General features: G+C 42.7%; 1 protein-coding gene across 1 annotated transcript in view; it reads right to left on the reverse strand.

Annotated features, from left to right (window-relative positions):
* The window catches only part of DNAH11 (dynein axonemal heavy chain 11), a 308,597-nt gene that overhangs the window by 83,802 nt on the left and 203,358 nt on the right, over positions 1–21,437 (reverse strand). The window contains 3 exon segments of the mRNA XM_043507131.1: positions 11,657–11,758; positions 12,694–12,876; positions 13,468–13,728. Coding sequence (XP_043363066.1) covers positions 11,657–11,758; positions 12,694–12,876; positions 13,468–13,728 — 546 coding nt within the window.

Genomic DNA, 21,437 nt, shown 5'->3' on the forward strand with positions numbered 1-21,437 from the left:
ACAGACTAACACGGCTGCTACTCTGAAACCTATAGTTATAGAGAGTTTTTTCATCCTAAATCACTTTAAATTCTATGGGATGGTGCACACTCATTTTTAAACTCTTATTACTGAGCAAAGCATGTACCCAGAAGTCACCTACTACAGGACAGGCCCAACAAAGAAAATAATAGAACGCCACTAGCCATCACCTTCAGCCCCCAACTAAAACCTCTCCAACGCATCATCAAGGATCTACAACCTATCCTGAAGGACGACCCATCACTCTCACAGATCTTGGGAGACAGGCCAGTCCTTGCTTACAGACAGCCCCCCAATCTGAAGCAAATACTCACCAGCAACCACACACCACACAACAGAACCACTAACCCAGGAACCTATCCTTGCAACAAAGCCCGTTGCCTACTCTGTCCACATATCTATTCAGGGGACACCATCATAGGGCCTAATCACATCAGCCACACTATCAGAGGCTCGTTCACCTGCGCATCTACCAATGTGATATATGCCATCATGTGCCAGCAATGTCCCTCTGCCATGTACATTGGTCAAACTGGACAGTCTCTACATAAAAGAATGAATGGACACAAATCAGACGTCAAGAATTATAACATTCAAAAACCAATTGGAGAACACTTCAATCTCTCTGGTCACTCGATTACAGACCTGAGGGTGGCTATCCTTCAACAAAAAAGCTTCAAAAACAGACTCCAACGAGAGACTGATGAATTGGAATTAATTTGCACACTGGATACAATTAACTTAGGCTTGAATAGAGACTGGGAATGGATGAGTCATTACACAAACTAAAACCATTTCCCCATGTTATTTCTCCCCACCACCGCACCCCCCACTGTTCCTCAGATGTTCTTGTTAACTGCTGGAAATAGCCTACCTTGCCTGTCACCATGAAAAGTTTTCCTCCCTCCCCCCCGCTGCTGGTGATGGCTCATCTTAAGTGATCACTCTCCTTACAGTGTGTATGATAAAACCCATTGTTTCATATTCTCTGTGTGTGTATATATATCAATCTCCCTTCTGTATTTTCCACCAAATGCATCCGATGAAGTGAGCTGTAGCTCACGAAAGCTTATGCTCAAATAAATTTGTTAGTCTCTAAGGTGCCACAAGTACTCCTTTTCTTTTTGTGAATACAGACTAACACGGCTGCTACTCTGAAACCTACTCCTATGAATGTTGCCCTGGAATCTCTGTTAGACCACTGATGGTAGAAAGCACTTGCACTCAGTAGTAAATGCTAGCTGGATTAGGCCCTTAGATTGTAATCTCTTTAAGATAAGAAATGTATTTTACACCATTATAAAGCGATGGATAAATTTGTGGTGTTATGCAAACAATTTTAAAGATAAATAAAAACAACATCTCCCATCCAAATATCAACCTAGCTCAACCCTGCCTAGTCTGAGATCTAATTCACACCGTATTATCTCTGTGTGTGGGTGTGTCTAAACAATTTTCACAAGGATTTTTAGCATATGGTCTTACTGTGGTGCTTCTGGTATAGTATGCCCCCAACACTACTGAAGTAATGGACTATAATGTCTTTACAGTGGGGTTGCTGAGTCCTGCTGGGTCAAATATTTATCAGCTAATTTTTTTTAAAAATGGAACAGTTTTCTATTTATTGTATTTCCTAATATGGACCCTGATTCCCCCATACATTTACTTCAGAGGATAGTACCTAGTATCATAAGTGGTTTCATTAAAAATATTGGGAATTGTCATTGAAATAAGCACTTGCAGGCTTGGGCATGAGCATGTAAACCCAGCCTTAAAGGTTTAACACTCAAGAAGAAATCTGTGTGCTTAATTTTTCTTTTAGTAAGTTTAACTGGTGTTAAAACACAACCAATATTTAAACAACGTACAGCATTTGCACCAGTAGGTATATCTGTTATTTAAAAAAAAACTCAACAAAAAAACCCCACAACCTACAATAAATCATTATGATGTTGTTTACACTTGACAAGGATTTTAATGTCATTTTACAATATATTTTAGAAGGCATTAAAAGTGAAATGTGAAGCTCAGTGTCACCTAAGCTGACTAAATATTATTAATAACTAATGGGTGCAATGATTATTAATCTACAAAAACTTCCATTTGAAAAATATTTACAACTTTCTCTGCTGGCCAATAAAAAGGTACTGGGACATAGAGAAGGGAGCCATTGGAAATCCATGAGTCTAGTCTAGAGACAGCGGTCACTAATGACACTCTGCCTTTAACTCTATTCTTCAAAAGACTGGGACAGGGAAGGGGAGTGAGCTGGACAGAGATGGCCAAAGTCTCAAGAGTGCCTTGAAGGATAGAGGCCAGTGAATGGATTGACTGATGTTTGGATAGCTGTAGGAAAAAATTAAATGCCTACTTCAGTACGATGAATCAAGAGATTCTTGACAGAAAAGTAACCTGCACCATTCTTATCCTGTTTGTTATGCTCCAATATAAAGAGGAAGAGTGGGCAGTTAATTACATCATAATAATGGGAACTGGTGCTCACAACTGATGTGGACAATCTTAATCTTTTTATTACACTGTTTGATTTGACACTGGTGTAAGTTATTTTACACATGCGGAATACCTGCTTGTGATGGTATAGGCACCTGGTGATTAGTTAGTCTTGGAAACTTTCCTGGGCTCACTCAGACTGAGGTTACTGTTGATATAGAGAGAGGAGGGCAAGCACTTTAAATCAGGAGTGAATCTTTAAATATTAGAGGGCCCCAATTTTTATTTTTTCTTGTATTGTGGAAGGCCACAAACAAAGTAAATCTTATTAGGAAGGCTGGCTAAAGAAGGTTGTTGGCAGCTGGAAGGGCGGTAAGGTCTGGTGCTTGGTCTGCGGGGTGCCCGTTTCACATTCTCTTCCCCTGAATGATCACATTTGCCTTCTCTCCATGCCCACTATTACTGGATTCAGATACCCCACAATGAGACTCTTCCCCACTGTTCTATTACAGCACTCTCCTATACTGCTTACCTTCAAATCCCTGGTGAACTGTATTCACTGTCAAACCTGGGGCACTGCATCGGAGACACTGCGAATGGAGTGCCCTGTAGAAGGTAGCACATCAGCTGGGAGGTATTGTATTAGGCCTTGTCTATACTGAAAAGTTACACTGCATGCGTCAACGTGTTCTAACCCATTAAACACGCAGGGCAAGATTCAGTCCTGTGCCAGAGCTCTGCCTAGTGCAGGAGGAGAAGCAGGATGTCAGAGGGCATATCTACAATGCAGCTGGGAGCCAGCCTCTCCCCGAGTTAACAGACTTGCACTCGCTTTGCTCTATCGGGCATGCTAAAAACAGCAGCATGGACACTGTGGCTCTGGCAGAGACTAGGGCTAGCCACATGAGTTCAAACCCAGGGGATCACCCGGGCCACAGCCCAAGCTGCAATATCCACATTGCTGGTTTTGGAATGCTAACTCAAGCAGAGGTAGTGCAAGTGTGACTACCTCAGCTGGAAGGCTCTCTCCAACTGCAATATAGACTGTCAGAATCAATACATACTAGAACAGTTGTCATGCAGCTCTATGTTGCACCACTCATACAGGACGGTTAGTAGAGCCTGTGCTGGTGGAAGATTGGTGTAGCGTAGATAAACTCCAATATGCACCTTCCTTCCCCCAGTGCATCCCCCCCCCCAGCAGGGGTGGGCAAACTTTTTGGCCCGAGGGCCACGTCTGGGTATGGAAATTGTATGGCGGGCCATGAATGCTCACAAAATTGGGGGTTGGGCTCTGGGAGGTGGTGAGGGCTCTGGCTGGGGGTGGGGATGAGAGGTTGGGGGTACAGGAGGGTGCTCCAGCCTGGGACTGAGAGGTTAGGAGGGTGGGAGGGGAATCAGGGCTGGGTCAGGGGTCAAGGTATGGGAGGGGGTCAAGGTGCAGGCTCCGGGCAGCATTTACCTCAAGCAGCTCCAAGAAACAGCGGCATGTCCCTCCTTCGGCTCCTATGTGGAGGTGCAGCCAGGTGGCTCTGCGCACTGCCCTGTCTGCAGGCACCACCCTGCAGCTCCCATTGGCCATGGTTCCTGGGTGTGGAGCCCCCTGGCTGCCCCTACACATAGGAGCCAGAGGCAGGACATGCCACTGCTTCCGGGAGCCACGCGGAGTGGGGCAAGGCCCTGACTCTGCTCCCCAGCTGGAGTGCCAGAGTGGGGCAAGCCCCAGACCCCGCTCCCCGGCGACAGTTCGAGGGCCAGATTAAAACATCTGGAGGGCTGGATATGGCCCCGGGGCCGTAGTTTGCCCATCCCTGCTCTACAGGCTACCTACGGCCCCGGGGCCGTAGTTTGCCCATCCCTGCTCTACAGGCTACCTACCTAGATGTTGGGGGGCATAGGCACAGACCAGGAGTGTCAGAAGCTCCCTAAAAGTGATGGGGCCATGGCCCCCTGATAACCCCTGTTCTGTCACCCCTGGCACAGACCTGAATCCAGCTAATGAGCACTAAGCAGAGTTCCCCTACACTGGAGAATCCTCTGTACATTTACTGCTAGACTATGACTCACTTATGCTGCCTGAGTGGCATAAAGGGAAAGTAAATTCACTATAGAATCTGGCCCCCACTGTAGCAAAGTCTATCATGTTAGATGTTAAACATTTTGTCAGCAGGTCATGATTAACTCTACAGTTCTATATGACAGCCTGTCTCTTAACACAGTATAAAGTCAGGTGGGTCATTGTGTTGCTAAACATGTGATCTAACACAAGATAACTTTTCCACTGTAGACAAGCCTTGGGAGTCCAAGCTAATTTTGAGTATAAAAAAAGAAGAGAGTTTGGGGGACAGGGTGTGGCAGAGTGGGGGTCCACAAATTCTAGATCAACTGGAGGTTATTCATCCTAGACTGCATATAGCAACTTGTTTGGGAGAAGAACGTTGCAGTGGGAGTAGATGCAGAAGAAAGGAAACTAACCCTGAAAAGCTGAGAATAGCCATAAACTGGAGATGACCTGTGAAATGCTGGGTGATAGCTAGGTCAAAACTGAAGTGCTGGACTTTCTGGAATAAGTAGGTGTAGATTCTGTCAAAATAGGAAATATGTATAGTAACCCTGGTTTGTTTTCCATCTGAGGACCTCAAACTGATTTATAATCATAGAATCAGAAATGTAGAATGGAAGGGACCTTGAGAAGTCATCTAGCCCAGCCCCCTGCACTGAGGCATGACCATGTATACCCTAGATCATGCCTGATAACTGTTTGTCCAACCTGTTCTTAACCTCATCTGGAAGCCTCCTCTGAGTTTAACTAGTCTTATACTTAAAGTTTTCCCTATTATCTAACCTAATATTTCATAATATTTAACCTAACTGAATTAAGCCTCAGGACATCCCATAACTTTTACAGGTGGGGAAACTTGACAACCTCTGTGGCAAAGCTGGGAAGAGAATTCTGACTGATCTTTATCATAAGACTCTGGTAACAAAATAAGATTAATTTGTTTGTAGCAGAAGCTCCTACAATCTAACTTTTACTAACTGGAGGTTATTTCCCCAGCTTTCTGTACAGACGTGGTTTTAACTAGGGCTGTCAATTAACTCATGCGATTAACTAAAAAAAACAACTAATTGAGATTAATCGCACTTATAACAATAGAATATCAATTGAAATTTATTAAATATTTTTGGATGTTTTTCTACATTTTCAATATTGATTTCAATTACAACACAAAATACAAAGTGCACAGTGCTCACTTTATATTTTTATTACAAATATATGCGCTGTAAAAATCAAACAAAAAATAGTATTTTTCAATTCACCTCATACAAGTACTGAAGTGCAATCTCTTTATCGTGAAAATGTAACTTACAAATGCAGATTTTTTTCTGGTTACATAACTGCACTCGGAAATAAAAGAGTGTAAATTTTTAGAGCCTACAAGTCCACTCAGTCCTACTTCTTATTCTGCCAATCGCTACGACAAACAAGTTTATTTACATTGGCACCTTTGTAGCTGGCGTTGGTATTTACTTGCCAGATGTGCTAAACATTTGTATGCCCCTTCATGCTTCGGCCACTATTCCAGAGGACATGCTTCCATGCTGATGATGCTTGTTTAAAAAAAAATAATGTGTCAATTAAATTTGAGACTGGACTCCTTCGGGGGAGAATTGTATGTCTCCTGTTCTGTTTTACCCGCATTATGCATATATTTCATGTTATAGCAGTCTCGGACGATGACCCATCACGTTTGTTTTAGGTTTCAGAGTAGCAGCCGTGTTAGTCTGTATTTTCAAAAAGAAAAGCAGTTTTTGTGGCACCTTAGAGACTAACAAATTTATTTGAACATAATCTTTTTTGAGCTACAGCTCACTTCATCGGATGCATTCAGTGGAAAATACAGTGGGAAGATTTATATACACAGAGAACATGAAACAATGGGTGTTACCATACACACTGTAAGGAGAGTGATCACTTAAGATGAGCTATTAACAGCAGGAGATCGGGGGGGAGGGGGAGGAAGAAAACCTTTTGTAGTGATAATCAAGGCGGGCCATTTCCAGCAGTTGACAAGAACGTCTGGGGAATAGTAGGGGGTGGAGTGGGGGGAAATAAACATGGAGAAATAGTTTTACTTTGTGTAATGACCCATCCACTCCCAGTATCTATTCAAGCCTAAGTTAATTGTATCTGGTTTGCAAATTAATTCCAATTCAGCAGTCTCTCACTGGAGTCTGTTTTTGAAGTTTTTTTGTTGAAGAAGAATAGCCACTCTTAGGTCTATAATCGTGTGACCGGAGAAATTGAAGTGTTCTCCGACTGGTTTTGAATGTTATAATTCTTGATGTCTGATTTGTGTCCATTTATTCTTTTACATAGAGACTGTCCAGGCTGACCAATGTACATGGCAGATTTGAAAACTTTCACAGCAGATTTGACAAAGCACAAAGAAGGTACCGATGTGAGATTTCTAAAAATGGCTACAGCACTTGACCCAAGATTTAAGAATCTGAAGTGCTGTCCAAAATCTGAGTGACACTAAGTGTGGCGCATGCTTTTAGAAGTCTTAAAAGAGCAACACACTGATGTGGAAACTACAGCACCCAAACTACTAAAAAAGAAAATCAGTCTTCTGCTGTTAGCATCTGACTCAGATGATGAAAATGAACGTGTCAGTCCACACTATTTTGGATCATTATCAAGCAGAACCCATCATCAGCATAGAAGCATGTCCTCTGGAATGGTGGTTGAAGCATGAAGGGACATATGAATCTTTAGTGCATCTGGCATGTAAATATCTTGCGATGCCGGCTCCAACAGTGCCATGAGAATGCCTGTTCTCACTTTCAGGTGACACTGTAAACAAGAAGCAGGCAGCATTATCTCCTGCAAATTGTAACCAACCTTGTTTGTCTGAGTGATTGGCTGACCAAGAAGTAGAACTGAGTGGACTTGTGGGTTCTAAAGTTTTACATTGTTTTGTTTTTGAATGCATTTTTGGGGTACATAATTCTACATTTGTAAATTCAACTTTCATGATAGAGAGACTGCATTGCAGAACTGGTATGAAGTGAATTGAAAAATAAATATTTTTTGTTTTTTCAGAGCAAATATTTGTAAACAAAAATATAAAGTGAGCATTGTACACTTTGTATTCTGTGTTGTAATTGAAATTAATATATTTGAAAATGTACTAAACATCCAAAAATATTTAAAATAAATGGTATTCTATTGTTGTTTAACGGCGCGATTAATTTTTTTTAATCACCTGATAGCCTGAGTTTTAACTATATTTTTTTAAAAGAAATTTTTATTTTTATCTAGTTGACAATCCTGGAAAGGTGTTTGTTTGTATATGTTTCTTGGCGATTTAGACTGCAGTGTTATAATGACTTTAATCTTTTTAAGCCTTATATAATACTGTCAGATAAGCACAAAGTTTTAAAAAAAATGTTTCAATTATTTCAGTAATAGATATTAAAACATTACCTTTAAATGGACAATTCAAACACATTGCAGTAACTGCCAAGTGGTATCTTTCCTTTATCTATTGCTAGATTACAATAAGTGGAACAGGTATAGAGAAGGGCTACTAGGATGATCCGAGGAATGGAAAACTTGTCTTATGAAAGGAGACTCAAGAAACTTGGCTTGTTTAGCTTAACTAAAAGAAGGTTGAGGGGAGATAGGATTGCTCTCTATAAATATATCAGAGGGATAAACACCGGAGAGGGAGAGGAATTATTTAAGCTCAGTACCAATGTGGACACAAGAACAAATGGATATAAACTGGCCACCAGGAAGTTTAGACTTGAAATCAGATGAAGGTTTCTAAACATCAGAAGAGTGAAGTTTTGGAATAGCCTTACAAGGGAAGCAGTGGGGGCAAAAGGTCTATCTGGCTTTAAGATTAAACTCGATAATTTCCTGGAGGAGATAATATGATGGGATAACATGATTTTGGTAATTAATTGATCTTTAAGTATTCATGGTAAATAGGCCTAATGACCTGTGATGGGATGTTAGATGCGGTGGGATCTGAGTTACCCAGGAAAGAATTTTCTGTAATATCTGGCTGGTGAATCTTGCCCATATGCTCAGGGTTTAGCGGATCACCATATTTGGGGTCGGGAAGGAATTTTCCTCCAGGGCAGATTGGAAGAGGCCCTGGAGGTTTTTCGCCTTCCTCTGTAGCATGGGGCACGGGTTACTTGTTGGAGGATTCTCTGCTCCTTGAAGTCTTTAAACCACGATTTGAGGACTTCAATAGCTCAGACATAGGTGAGAGGTTTTACGCAGGAGTGGGTGGGTGAGATTCTGTGGTCTGCGTTGTGCAGGAGGTCAGACTAGATTATCATAATGGTCCCTTCTGACCTTAGTATCTATGAATCATTGTGAGCCCATTTCGAAATCTGATAACGCCACATAGCTTCAGGATGCCTTTTTGAGTATATTTGTAACTTATACAAATGAGCTACTTAAATCAGATTACTCACGTAAAACAGCAAAACACACTGGGAAATAGTCCCTTTTTCCTATAGTTTGCTGAAAAACATAAGGCATTTGGATAAACTGCAAGATTTTTTCCACTGGCCTTTGGACAAACCACCCCATAATTGAAGCTGAGGGGATCCAAGATGTGGGCTGCAAGAAGCAAGCATGGAGTTCTCCAGCTCAACAGGAGATCTTGCAGTACTCATGATTCCCTTACTCTAAGGGAACTGCAACATTAAATCAAACCAATGGTCAATCTAGTTCAGCATCCTTTCACCAAATGAGTCACATGAAGGTAAGATATCCCTTAGTTGCTTATAGGATAGCCTGCCCCCACAGAAAGTTTCTTCCTAATTCTCAATAGATCGAGGTTGCATTAAGGCCTGAAGCAGAGAGGATTATTTCTCTTCCAAAACTCTTGTTCATTTCTAATATTTATTATAAAACTCTGGATATTCTTGTTAACCATACAAAGGTCTAATCCCTTTTGAATCCCGCTCAGCTCTTGGACTCCATCATATGCACTAGCTCAACCACAAGATACACACTTGATGCAAAAATTACTGAGTGAAATACAATGGCCTGTATTATTCAGGAGATTAGACTAGATCATCATAACAATCCCGTTTGGCCTTGAAAAAAAAAATCTATGACTATCGTGTGGCAATGAGTTCCACAGGTTAAATATGCATTATATGGAAAGTATTTCCTGTTGAATTTGCCACCTTTCAATTTCATTTACCCTCTCTGTTCTTGTATTACATGACAGAGTGAATAGAAGCTCCTAAGTTAACTTCTCTATGCCACTTATTTTATACATTTGTATAAATCACTGCAGGCTAAGAAATTAATCAATATACCAACCCAGTAATTACACTACAATTTCTTATGCATTCTAGCACTGTGTTTACTTTTTTGACCACTGCCGATATTGAACAGAGGTCTTCATTGAACTGTCTATAATGATGTTCAAGTCTCTTTCCTCACATGGTACGGTTAACTTAGAAACTAGAAAGGTGGAGGAGGAGATCAAATTATTCCTTCAAATGTGTATTACTTTGCATCTATCAATATCTAATTTCATCTGCTATAGTTTTGTGGATTCACTTAGCTTGGTGAAATCCATCTGAAGTTCCTCACAATCTTCTCTGGACTTGACTAACTTTTTAAAAGACAAAACTGTAACCTGTCATTCTATTGTCTGTTTTACTAGAACAAGTAACCACATCCAGCCCCTCTGTGAAAAGAAGCATGGCTGAAGATCTATTGTGTATTCTATATGGCTATTGAGAAAAATATTCATGTTAAATATGCAATGTGATGACATATTTGACCATATATGGGAAACAGATAACAGCAAGGGGAACTGTAACTTAACCTTTGGTGTACAACTTTTCCTACAGGAAACTCACCATAATTAAAGCAAAATAAGCACATGACCACATGTAGAGAAATTCATAAGGGAAAAAAATGGGAAATGCACATATCTCAAGGGTCAGAAACTGGACTCAAAGATTGGACCTTATTGAATTATAAGAATAAGCAGACAGTAAAAAGTTTTTTGAGCTATTACGCACAGAACAAGAAAGCATAAGCTTTCTACTCTGAAAATTGACTAAGAAAGGCACTGTGGAAGTCCCACATGCTATTTCACAATGACTTCCAGATCATTACTACCATCAGACATGCTTAAAAGGATTTATTCCTTCTCCTCTCAACCACCTATTTGCCAGCCTTGCAAACTCAGTCTGGGAACTGAAAGTCAACCTGAGTTCTTTCCTTCTTGTATGTCACTCCCCGATAATAAGGATTCTGCAGACCAAATTCTCCCCAGTTAGAAATGAAGTTGCGTAGGTCTGACTCAGGATAGAATCTGCTACTTCTATTGGAATTTTGTTAATAAATCTGACAATGAGCAAGCCAGGACAGCATCCCAGATCGTTTTCTCACAGCTAAGTTGATTCTGCAGGGCTGACAGGAGTAAAGAAAGCAGTAAAGAGTTATTTTTGTCCAAAAAGTAAGTATATGTGGCTCTGAATATAAACACAGAAGAAAGAGTTCAATAAATATTTCGTGGTAACTATACTTTTTGGTACAACCAATATCTCAAAAGACAGGATGGTCTGAAGAAGCTGAGGTCCTGGTTTCTATCTCCAATGTTTTTCTTAAAGATTCAGAAGGGATTTAATATCATTTTTATTATTTAATTAATGCCAAGCATAAATGCAGATGGGCATGATCTTCCAATGCCCATTCTGGAAGTTATTCCTATCCACCAATAAGTCAATAGCCATATGACAACTGATTCTGCAGGGATATACAGCTCATACAAGTCATTCTGTTATTTATATCAATTGCCATTTTTGTTTATTAAATCTATTGGTTTTATATGTAGCTGAATGGCTTTGGGGAAATTCTGTAATTTCTTGTTAATGGCCTAATGTGCTCCAACTGAAAATGGAGGATGCTCTTCAATAGATTTACAGGAAAAATAGTAATAAAGCTTAATACAGTACAACCATATCTTTGACACTAAAACAAGGACTTTATGGCATTTCAGAGCTAGGGAGTAATAAAACCAGTTATCTTTCTGGATAGAGATAGTGCCTTGCCATAGAGATGGACACAAGCCAATGAAATGAGTTCAAGATACTTGAAGAGGACTATCGTTGTTCAGACAGTACTTACAACAAGATTTTTCCTAATTGCTTCTAGCTTTTCAGTGGCTGTTGCTAGTTCGACATTTGCCTGGGCCAATGCATGACGTTTTGGCTCCACTTCACAATACAGCTCGAGAAATAGAGAGTATAGTTTTATTTGGACAAAAAGTAAGTCTTGAATTCATTCACAAAAACTGCAAATGACACCTGATGAAAGAGCTTCTAATCTGTACAACGAACCAGTAAGTCACAGGTTGCATACATTTGCTTTACCTTTGTACATGGTAGTGAAATACATACAAACCTACAATAAATACATAATTATAGCTATACACATATACTACTTGCTTTCTGGGAGAGGAGTTATCCCTTGTAGTTCTGACAGTAGCTTATTTAAGAATATCTTAAATAGAAATGAACGCTGCCCACTTATCCCAAACACTTTCAAATTTTTGTTTCCTTAGCACAGAATGGGGAGGGGGAGGGGAGGAGTTTCCAATTTGGGAAAACCAGTTTGCTGTGCAAATCAAATCAATTCACATGTGGAATAATTATTTTGGTCTCAGAATTAAAGGGTAAAGTGTGCATTTAATTTAAATACATTGTAATCAAGTAGATTTTCTAATATTCACAATTAAAGGACATCCAGACATCACACTGCAATGGGCTCACTAATTTGCATATATACCACTGGCATCTACTGGAGAATCAGAATTGCTCAACTGTGTCTCAGACTGCCTGTCATGTAGACAGCTAGCTGAGATCTTCCTTTAGTTCAAGTGGAAGGGGAATGTGTATCTGAGGAAGAAGGATATACTATCCATCCCCACTGTTACATCATAATGACAATTACAAACCCCTAATGGCCACAGATTTGTTGTTTAAAAATGAAATTTTCAAGCCTTAGCACTGTTTTCCATTTCAACCTCCATCTGCATTTAGTCTTATATCTTCACTGAAAATTATACACTGAACCTGCTGAAATAGTCACAAGCATCTATCATAGTATCCTTCCAAATCCACCTAGTTGTCCAGTCAGAGACCACATATTTTGATATATAGTACCTCATAAAATTTTACTATGTTGATAACGCAGGCACAGAGACCAGCTGCTGCAAAGGACTTCATGCGGACCAAATTTGGGGTGAATTCTGAATCTTTCAAGTAATGCTCTTTGACCACTTTCAGACAGTTCTCAGGAATATGCTCCTTATCATAACTAATTAAAGCTTGTAGGAAGTCATCAACCTGCAAGGAGAAGAGACCTAATGTAACCAATCCATTTACACTGCAGAGAACATTTCAAGATCACAAGTTAACTCCTCCTTTCATGACTTTAAAATATAAAAGCAAAATGGGCACTCTGCATTTAGTTTGTTTTCGGAGATTGCACTGAGCGAATACAAATTTTGAAAAAAAAAAAGGGGGGGGGGGGCTTTGGCATGAAGCACACCTTCACAGGAATCATTCATTTACAGAACCCATTACACCCCCTCAAAAAAACCCAACCACCCGAATCCCTCTTTGCAAGTAATTTGGGAAATTGTCTGATATTGGGTAAAAACATATATACAATTTTCTTCCTCTTATACTTGACTGCTCTCAGTTTTGCAAAATAATAAGTAACTCCTAGTTGATACTCATGTTGACTTCAATATGCCACTGAAGCCATGGGGAGACATGATTTATAACAATATGACATCCAGCTCCTTCAATTAAGTCTGTAAGAGAGTGATATTACATTTGACTCAAAACTACCCTTGACTGTAATATTTAATTAACTAGCCCTTCTCTCACCCATCACACATAGCCAACAGATGATTTCCCACTGTCCAGCACCTTTCCCATGAAGACTTTAGCAGCTTTCCAACTTCGGTCTTTGGGCACTTTGCCTTTATAAGCCAGTAATATCATGACTGCAGCAGTAACAGTGGTTACTGCAATTGGTAGGTTGAGGAAGGCTTTCAATTCAGTGAGATTAATCTGAAAAGCAATCACCCAAAAAAAAAAATCAGCAGAAAGCTGCCAAACAGAGTTAGCCATCCGCAAAGTGTTCAGAGAGTGCCATGTTCCTTTCATCCTAGCTGCTCTCTTTGCTGTCTTGAATCATGAAATTGCTCCCTCTTGCTGTTCTGTCCTTTTCTGAGCAGAAACATGGAAGAAGATGGAGGATACCCACTGAATTTCTTGGTGGGAAAAATGCATTGATATCAAGAATACAGGCAAAATGAGTGAGCAGGCAAATGGAGGAGCTAGAAAATGGCAGCAAAATTGCCACATTTGTGGATTTGTGTGTCTCAGACCGATTTATCTGGCACCTTGACAAAAAAAAAAGTTAAGTTATGCAATCATTTGCCCATTTATTTAATCACAATATACTCTGGGTCAGGGTCATGGCTAAACGCTCTGATAGTTTCCATCATAATCACACCGACAGTTTTATAACTAAATATAAAATAAAAAAATGTCTGCCAGGCTTAAATTTGGTGAATATATTTTATTCTTGGAATATATTTTTTTCTTTTAAAATTGGTTTTGATTGTATTAATACATCAAGTAAGAAAATAGACGTTTAGACTAGTTTGGGTTTTTTGTAATTGTGTAATTGAAAAACAGCATGAATTTTAAAAAACAGACATTTGCCCAAAGCTTCTGGTTTATGACATTGCTTTTGTAATGTGGAAATAAATTAAGCTTTCTGATAACTTAATGGTGTCAGCTTTATTTTAATAATACCCGCTAATTAAATAAACATACATTTAAAAAGCCATTTTAGAACAGCTACAAGGCACTTTGTAAAGGAGAACTTGTATACCAGTGGCTAAATTACCACCTACACAGAGCAATTACTCTTATCCTGAAACCACCCTGGAAATACACTGCAAAATTTGTTACCTGATAATTTCCTTTCTGGATATGGCCTCTTTGCCATTCAAAGACATTTGGATTGCTTTTTGCTTTCTGCAAATATCACAGGCAGCTCAGATTTGTCCATGAGGCTCCACACCTTGACCACACTCCTCCTGCTCTCATTCCAGAAGCGTATAATAAATGTGACTGAATAAAGTGCTACTGTTAAAGTTTTATTTTTAATCTACTAGTACAAATTTAGTGTTTCATTACAATTGTGGAAGCACTCATTTGGAGTGAAAGTGGAAGGGACATGGCTCTTTCTTAGATCCTCATGGACAAGTATGAGCGGCCTACAACATCTGTAGAATGAGGAAACTAAAAACAGTATAATTAAGTTATTTAGGTACCATGATTTGGAGCACTTTCCACTCAAGGAATTTTCCTTCTGTAAAGGAATGAAGGTCAACCCAACAGCACTCAGTGAAAACAGTGTTGTTGGGAGTGACTACATAGCAGCTTTACACAATTTCAATTCAATGCAGTGAGATTTTATTGGCATGACAACTCACATAAATATTGCCAAAGGAGGAGAGGCAGGAAGAGACAGATCCTCCTCAATGGTTGACTCCCTTTTTGCCCCGGATGCTGCCATGAAGAATGTTGAATGGGCACTGATCCCCTTGGACTTGGTTTGATTTCTGGCTATGGAGGAGCTTTCAGGCCCAGACATTTAGGGCAAAAGAAATGAACAGATAGCAGAATAAATCAGTTCTCCTAAGGTAAAAATGAACAACTCTTTCATACAGGTGCAGAAAACCTGTTTGGGAAAAACAAAGGAAGAACAATTTTCTGTGATGTATGGAAAGAAGAGTTTATCTTGGTAACAATCAATTCAGTGGTAGGAAAAATGACTGTTGTTATGGAAGATATAGTTAGAGCAGAGGCTTCAGACTTTTCTGATATGACTGTGATCAAGAAGCAGGTCTGTATGGAAATGAAATACAGGGACTTAGATGCCATCAGTTTGAATGAGTCATGAGAACCTACAGAATTGTTGGCAAGATCCCAGGTAGGGAAGGCAGGTCTGACTGCTAGTTTTGGTAGATATGCTCCCCTAAAGAGCCTGACTACTATTGCGTGATTTACCAGAGACATGGAAGAGCCTGTGTTTATAACACTATGTAGTGCTGAGACATGAGATATAATGGTAGGAGGTCTTGGGCCCAAGTTTAGGTCATCTTGCAAGACATCCAGAAGAGCTAGGATGACGAGTTTCCTGGAATGGTCTTTCTAGCCTGGTATCAGTAGAATTTTGTCTAAACTCTTGTGTAGGCTAAGAGAGTAGAAGGCCTGTGGGATGCTAAGAGAGTTTATTATTGTGAAAGAGTAACCCATCTAGGTTAGCCAAGCTGTCACGCTCCAAAATCAGGACATGGCTCAAGGACAGAAGATTCTGTCAGGTGAGAGACCAAGTAGAAACAGTTCTCGCTACCATGGCCTTCTTCTATAAATTTCCTCTTTTTTCTCCTTCTGAGTGACTCTTCCTAGCAGAAGGGCAGGGAAAGCACAGAGCCAAAACAGATTTGAGTCAGAGTGTCCAATCCCAGTGAGGTGTGGTGGTCTTTTCAGGTGAATGTCACAACCCAAGGTAAACAACCGGGCTGGCCAATTGTCAGCCCACCACAAGAAACAACAAAACCCTCCCACATCTTACAGCAGGTTCTTGTCACGTACACCAAAAGGAGCCGTGCACAGACCTGCTAACATAAAGGGTGCCAACCCGGGAGGCGAAAAAGCGTGTCAAGTGCATAAATCAAAGGTGTCATGTGCAGAGAACCAAAAGGGCTGACATAAAAGGGCCCCAACCCGGAACCCAGAAGGCGGAAAAGCTAAGCGACCTATAGCAAAACAAAATGACCCCAACAAAGCCCCATAAAATACAGCAGCCAACAAGCAAAACGGGGGGGATTTTTCGCGTGTACGCCAAGGAGACTGATCATCCGTTGGCCGAGATAATCCTCCCGTTAGCGCCGGCCCGTGTCATGTCGTGTTCATTGTAACTTACCTTATGCCTACCATGCGATTGTTGTCTGCACTGCTGGTCAATAGGCTCAGATGTGTGGTATGTATGTAACTTTTCCTATCACCTTTAAGTCTGTAACTCCTCCTCCTTCCCCTTTGCCTAAGAGGTTGTATAATTTGAATTGTCTATGGGCAAACCGTTCGCTCTATTCCCCAGCCACTGCATAACTTTGTTTATCCAATAAACGTTGCCGCTGTGCATTTTTATCAATTCACTTGTCAGTGCGTTTATGTTTTACCCATTAAAATAATTCCTGAGCCCGCTAGTGCCACAGACAGTGAATAAGAGTTTCACCTTTGCATTTTGATTGTATGCAAATAGATCTCCCTGGAGATAGCCTGCGGTACTGGAAATCAACTGAAATAGTTCTAGGTTCAGGGAGCATTCCCTGTAGTCTCTCTACTGATAGCTTAGACAGCCCGCTTTTGTGTTCAGTGTCCCACTTATGTAAATCACTCTGATGTAGCTGGGGTGGTCTTCTGCCCAGGAGACAATCTGGCCCACTTCAGCAAATACATTTGAGTTTCCTGTCCCCACCTCACAATGTATAGGAATCGGGTACTATCCCTTTAAACAATTTGGGAGCCCTCAAGTGGGTCTCCCTATCTTCTGAAGACATTCAGAAGCCTGGTAGAGCAACATCGTACATAGGTATTGTGACAAAGTTCTTCCTCTGCCTTGGTGGGGCCTGCACTTATTGGCGGATTTGCTTGCCTCAGAGATTCAGGGCAGCCCTCAGTTTGGCCACTTTTGCTAGTGGCTCAAACCTGCTGTTCACTCAGCTAATCTCATCACTGGCCAGCATGGGAAAAAGGAAGGAGAACAATCCCCGCAGTCTCTGCTGATCCACCATGTGGGTCAGGGAACAGCGCAGAGACCTTCCCCTCTGGTGGAACCCACAGTCCAGGTCAACTCCTCCTGTGTGTGATCAGGAATTGGGAGGTTTGGGGGGAACCCGGGCCCACCTTTACTCCGGGTTCCAGCCCAGGGCCCTGTGGATTGCACTGTCTAGAGTGCCTCCTGGAACAGCTGCATGACGGCTACAACTCCCTGGGCTACTTCCCCATGGCCTCCTCCCAACACCTTATTTATCCTCACCACAAGATCTTCCTCCTGGCATCTGATAATGCTTGTACTCCTCAGTCCTCCAGTGGTATGCCTTCTCACTTTCAGCTCCTAGTACCTTTTGCTCCCAGCTCCTCACACGCATGCCACAAACTGAAGTGAGGTCCTTTTTAAACTCAGGTGCCCTGATTAGCCAGCCTGCCCTAACTGATTCTAGCAGCTTCTTAATTGGCTCCAGGTGTCCTAATTAGCCTGCCTGAATTTGTTCCAGGAAGTTCCTTCTTGTTCTGGAACAGCCCCGGTTACTTTACCCAGGGAAAATGGACCTGCTTAATCTGGGACTAATATATCTGCCTTCTAACATTCTCGCCATCATGGGTCACATGTACACTTCGGGGAAGGGCCTGTCCTAGTCAGTGTGCCCACATGGTTAAAACTTACTTCTGATGATGTAAAGGAACAGATCTACAAACTGGCTAAGAAAGGTCTGACTCCCTCACAGATCGGTGTAATCCTAAGGGACTCTCATGGTGTTGCCCAAGTTCTTTTTGTCACTGGCAACAACATTTTAAGGATCCTTAAGTCCAAGGGACTTGCCCCAGACTTTCCAGAGGATCTGTACCACTTGATCAAGGAAGCTGTTGCTGTTCGTAAACATCTTGAGAGAAACGGAAAGGATAAAAGAACAGGAGTACTTGTGGCACTTTAGAGACTAACAATTTATTTGAGCATAAGCTTTCGTGAGCTACAGCATCCGAGGAAGTGAGCTGTAGCTCACGAAAGCTTATGCTCAAATAAATTTGTTAGTCTCTAAGGTGCCACAAGTACTCCTTTTATTTTTGCAAATCCAGACTAACACGGCTGCTATGCAGAAAGGATAAAGATGCCAAATATTGTCTGCTTCTGATTGAGAGCAGAATTCACAGGCTGGCTCGTTACTACAAGACCAAGAGAGCACTCCCACCCAACTGGAAGTACAAGTCATCCACTGCCTCTGCTCTGGTCGCATAAGAGTTCACTCTTCTTTTTGATGAAAGAATAAAGTCACATTAAAGACCAAAAAACCAACACTCCCCTGTAGTCATCTGTCCTGACTCTGTCACAGTATCTAGAGAAGTCTTGTGCGTTGGTATATAGTTAGTAAATACCATTATTTGGAATCCAGTTGTGCCCATGTGGTTTCCCCATATTCTCTCTGTTGTGTAGAGAATAAGGACAACACTCCTTGCCTGTTTATATATAAGAGAGTCATCAAATTGTTGTGCTCCTTTCTCAGGGAATCCTGGAAATCCCAAAAAGCCAGCCTGAATGGTTCTTGATCAGTGAGCATGGTCTGATTTGTATAGTTCCAAGAACCTTGCAGAGCAGTGATGAGCTGCCAAAATCTTAGCAACCAGTTCCCTAGAAAAAGTTCTGATTTAAGGAATGTGCCCCAGTATGTATTTTTTGTAGCAACAGGGTTACCATACGTCCGTATTTTCCCGGGAGGAATTTTTAAAATTTAAAGGCAGGGCACCAGTGGATGTGGGGCCAGATGCAGACAGGGGTGTGGGGCAGGGCTAGCTGGAGGCAGGGGGTGAGGGGCTGGCTGGAGGCAGGGCAGGGGGTGCGGGGCTGGCTGGAGGCAGGGCAGGGGGCGCGGGGCTGGCTGCAGGCAGGGCAGGGGGTGCAGGGCTGGCTGGAGACAGGGACTGGCTGCAGGCAGGGCAGGGGGTGCAGGGCTGGCTGGAGACAGGGACTGGCTGCAGGCAGGGCAGGGGGTGCGGCAGGGGCTAGTGTGGGCAGGGTAAGGGGTGCGGCAGGGGCTGGCTGCAGGCAGGACAGGGGTGCGGGGGTGGCTGGAGATGGCTGGCTGTGGGCAGGGCAGGGGGTGTGGCAGGGCTGGCTGCGGGCGTGTCTGGAGACAGGGGCTGGCTGCGGGCAGGGCAGGGGGTGCGGTAGGGGCTGGCTGCAGGCAGGGCAGGGGGTGCATGTGGCAGGGGCTGGCTGGATACAGGGCAGGAGGTGCGGCAGGGGCTGGCTGAAGGCAGGGCAGGGGGTGTGTGCTGCAGGGGCTGGCTGCGGGCAGGGCAGGGGGTGCGTGCGGCAGGGGCTGGCAACAGGCTAGCTGCTGGCAGGGCAGGGGGTGCAGCAGGGGCTGGCTGAAGGCAGGGCAGGGGCTGGCTGCGGGCAGGGGTGTCTGGAGGCAGGGTAGGGGGTGGCTGAAGACAGGGGCTGGCTGCAGGCAGGGCAGGGGGGGCAGGGGTGGCTGGAAGCAGGGGCTGGCTAATGGCAGGGTGGTGGGTGCTCACAGGGAGAGCAACAGGACGCAGCCCAGGCCCAGCAGAGCAGCCGGGGACCCACCAGGGCCAGGGGAGCAGCAGCAGCAACAGGGCTCGTGTTCAGGGCCAGGCGGCAGCCCACATGGCTCCCGCAGCGCAGCGCCTCTGGCGGCCAGAGCAGGAATTACATCACTTCCCGGCTGGAGCCTATCAAAGCCTCAGCGCCCCCTACAGGGAAGCGGGTTAACAACTGGTTCTAAAACTGCTTAAAAATGTAATAACCGGTTTGCGTGAACCGGTGCGAACCGGCTCCAGCTCACCACTGTTGCAGAGGTTTCTCTGGAAGAGTCTTGGCTGGTGCTGGGTAAAGCCAGAGGTCTTAAATATTGTCCTATCTGAGTCCCTTTTGCTGGCCAAGTGAGGGCCTCTGGGCTGGGAGCGATTGTGGAAGAGCTCCTAATCTTTGCCTCATGATACAGTCTCCTTAGAGATGAGAGCATCTCATGGCCTATTTACTCAGTTTGATCAGCTCTGCCATGTGGGAGAAGAAGAGAATAGAGGGAGGGCACTGATTCGGGGAAATGATCTCTGAAAAACGGTCATTCCCTCACTGAAGGATAGATTGGGGGCAGGTTGAAAAGGGTAATTTTGCTCACTGCTACCCCCTGAAATTGGGGATTTAAAACCGGGGTGGTGATAGATAAGTGGGGAGTGCTGAACTTCTGCTCGGTTTGCATGGTGGAAAGTGGAGAGTTTGGAAAGAGGATAGGAAAGGCCTGGCCATACAGTGACACAAAAACACAATGGGTGCCAACTGGCACAGGATTCACTGCAACTCCTGTCTCAGTCCTGACAAACTCACTATACCTAATACATTGCAGAGAAAAAGCATACGTCTTGGCGGAGGCCCATTCAAGTTGGAGGGTGTTGTCACCCCACACAGGCTAGCCAAATATGTAATATGTTGATCTATTGTCAGCCATTGCAACAACCCAAAAAAGCCAATGGAAAACTATCAAAGATAAACTATAAACATTGAAATCATCTGGAAGTGGAAAGGAAGGATATGACAGCAAGGGGGTCGCCCTGTCTGTGAATAAAGGCAACAGACTGATTCAATATATCAACAGGATGGAGAAAGATACTCTGGATCCATTCTCTGAGGAGCAGAAATGCTTCATGAAAGATTGGGTCCTGGCTCCCTGGGGCTAGTGATTGCTACAAAAGACTGAACTTTGGGTGTGAGAATCTGCTTTATTAGCTAGGAAAGGTAACTGTTAATAAGTGTAGGCCCTAGCTCCTGTTTTATGGTTTTGTTTTGTATGTAACCATTTGTTCCCTTGGGTTTCTATTTTAATCTTTTTTTCTTACATAAATTTCTCTTTGATTATTATAATTGAACTCAAATGCTGCATGTGATGCAGGAGCAGTGTTCCAAGGCAAAACTAGAGTACAACATTCCTTTAAAAATGGAGGATCTGGGATTTCTGTGGGTATCCAGTGATCAGGGGCTGCACATCACAGGGGGACATTTTGAAGGGACTTGG

The sequence above is a fragment of the Dermochelys coriacea genome, chromosome 2 (assembly GCF_009764565.3).
Source record: "Dermochelys coriacea isolate rDerCor1 chromosome 2, rDerCor1.pri.v4, whole genome shotgun sequence".
Taxonomy (NCBI): Eukaryota; Metazoa; Chordata; order Testudines; family Dermochelyidae; genus Dermochelys; species Dermochelys coriacea.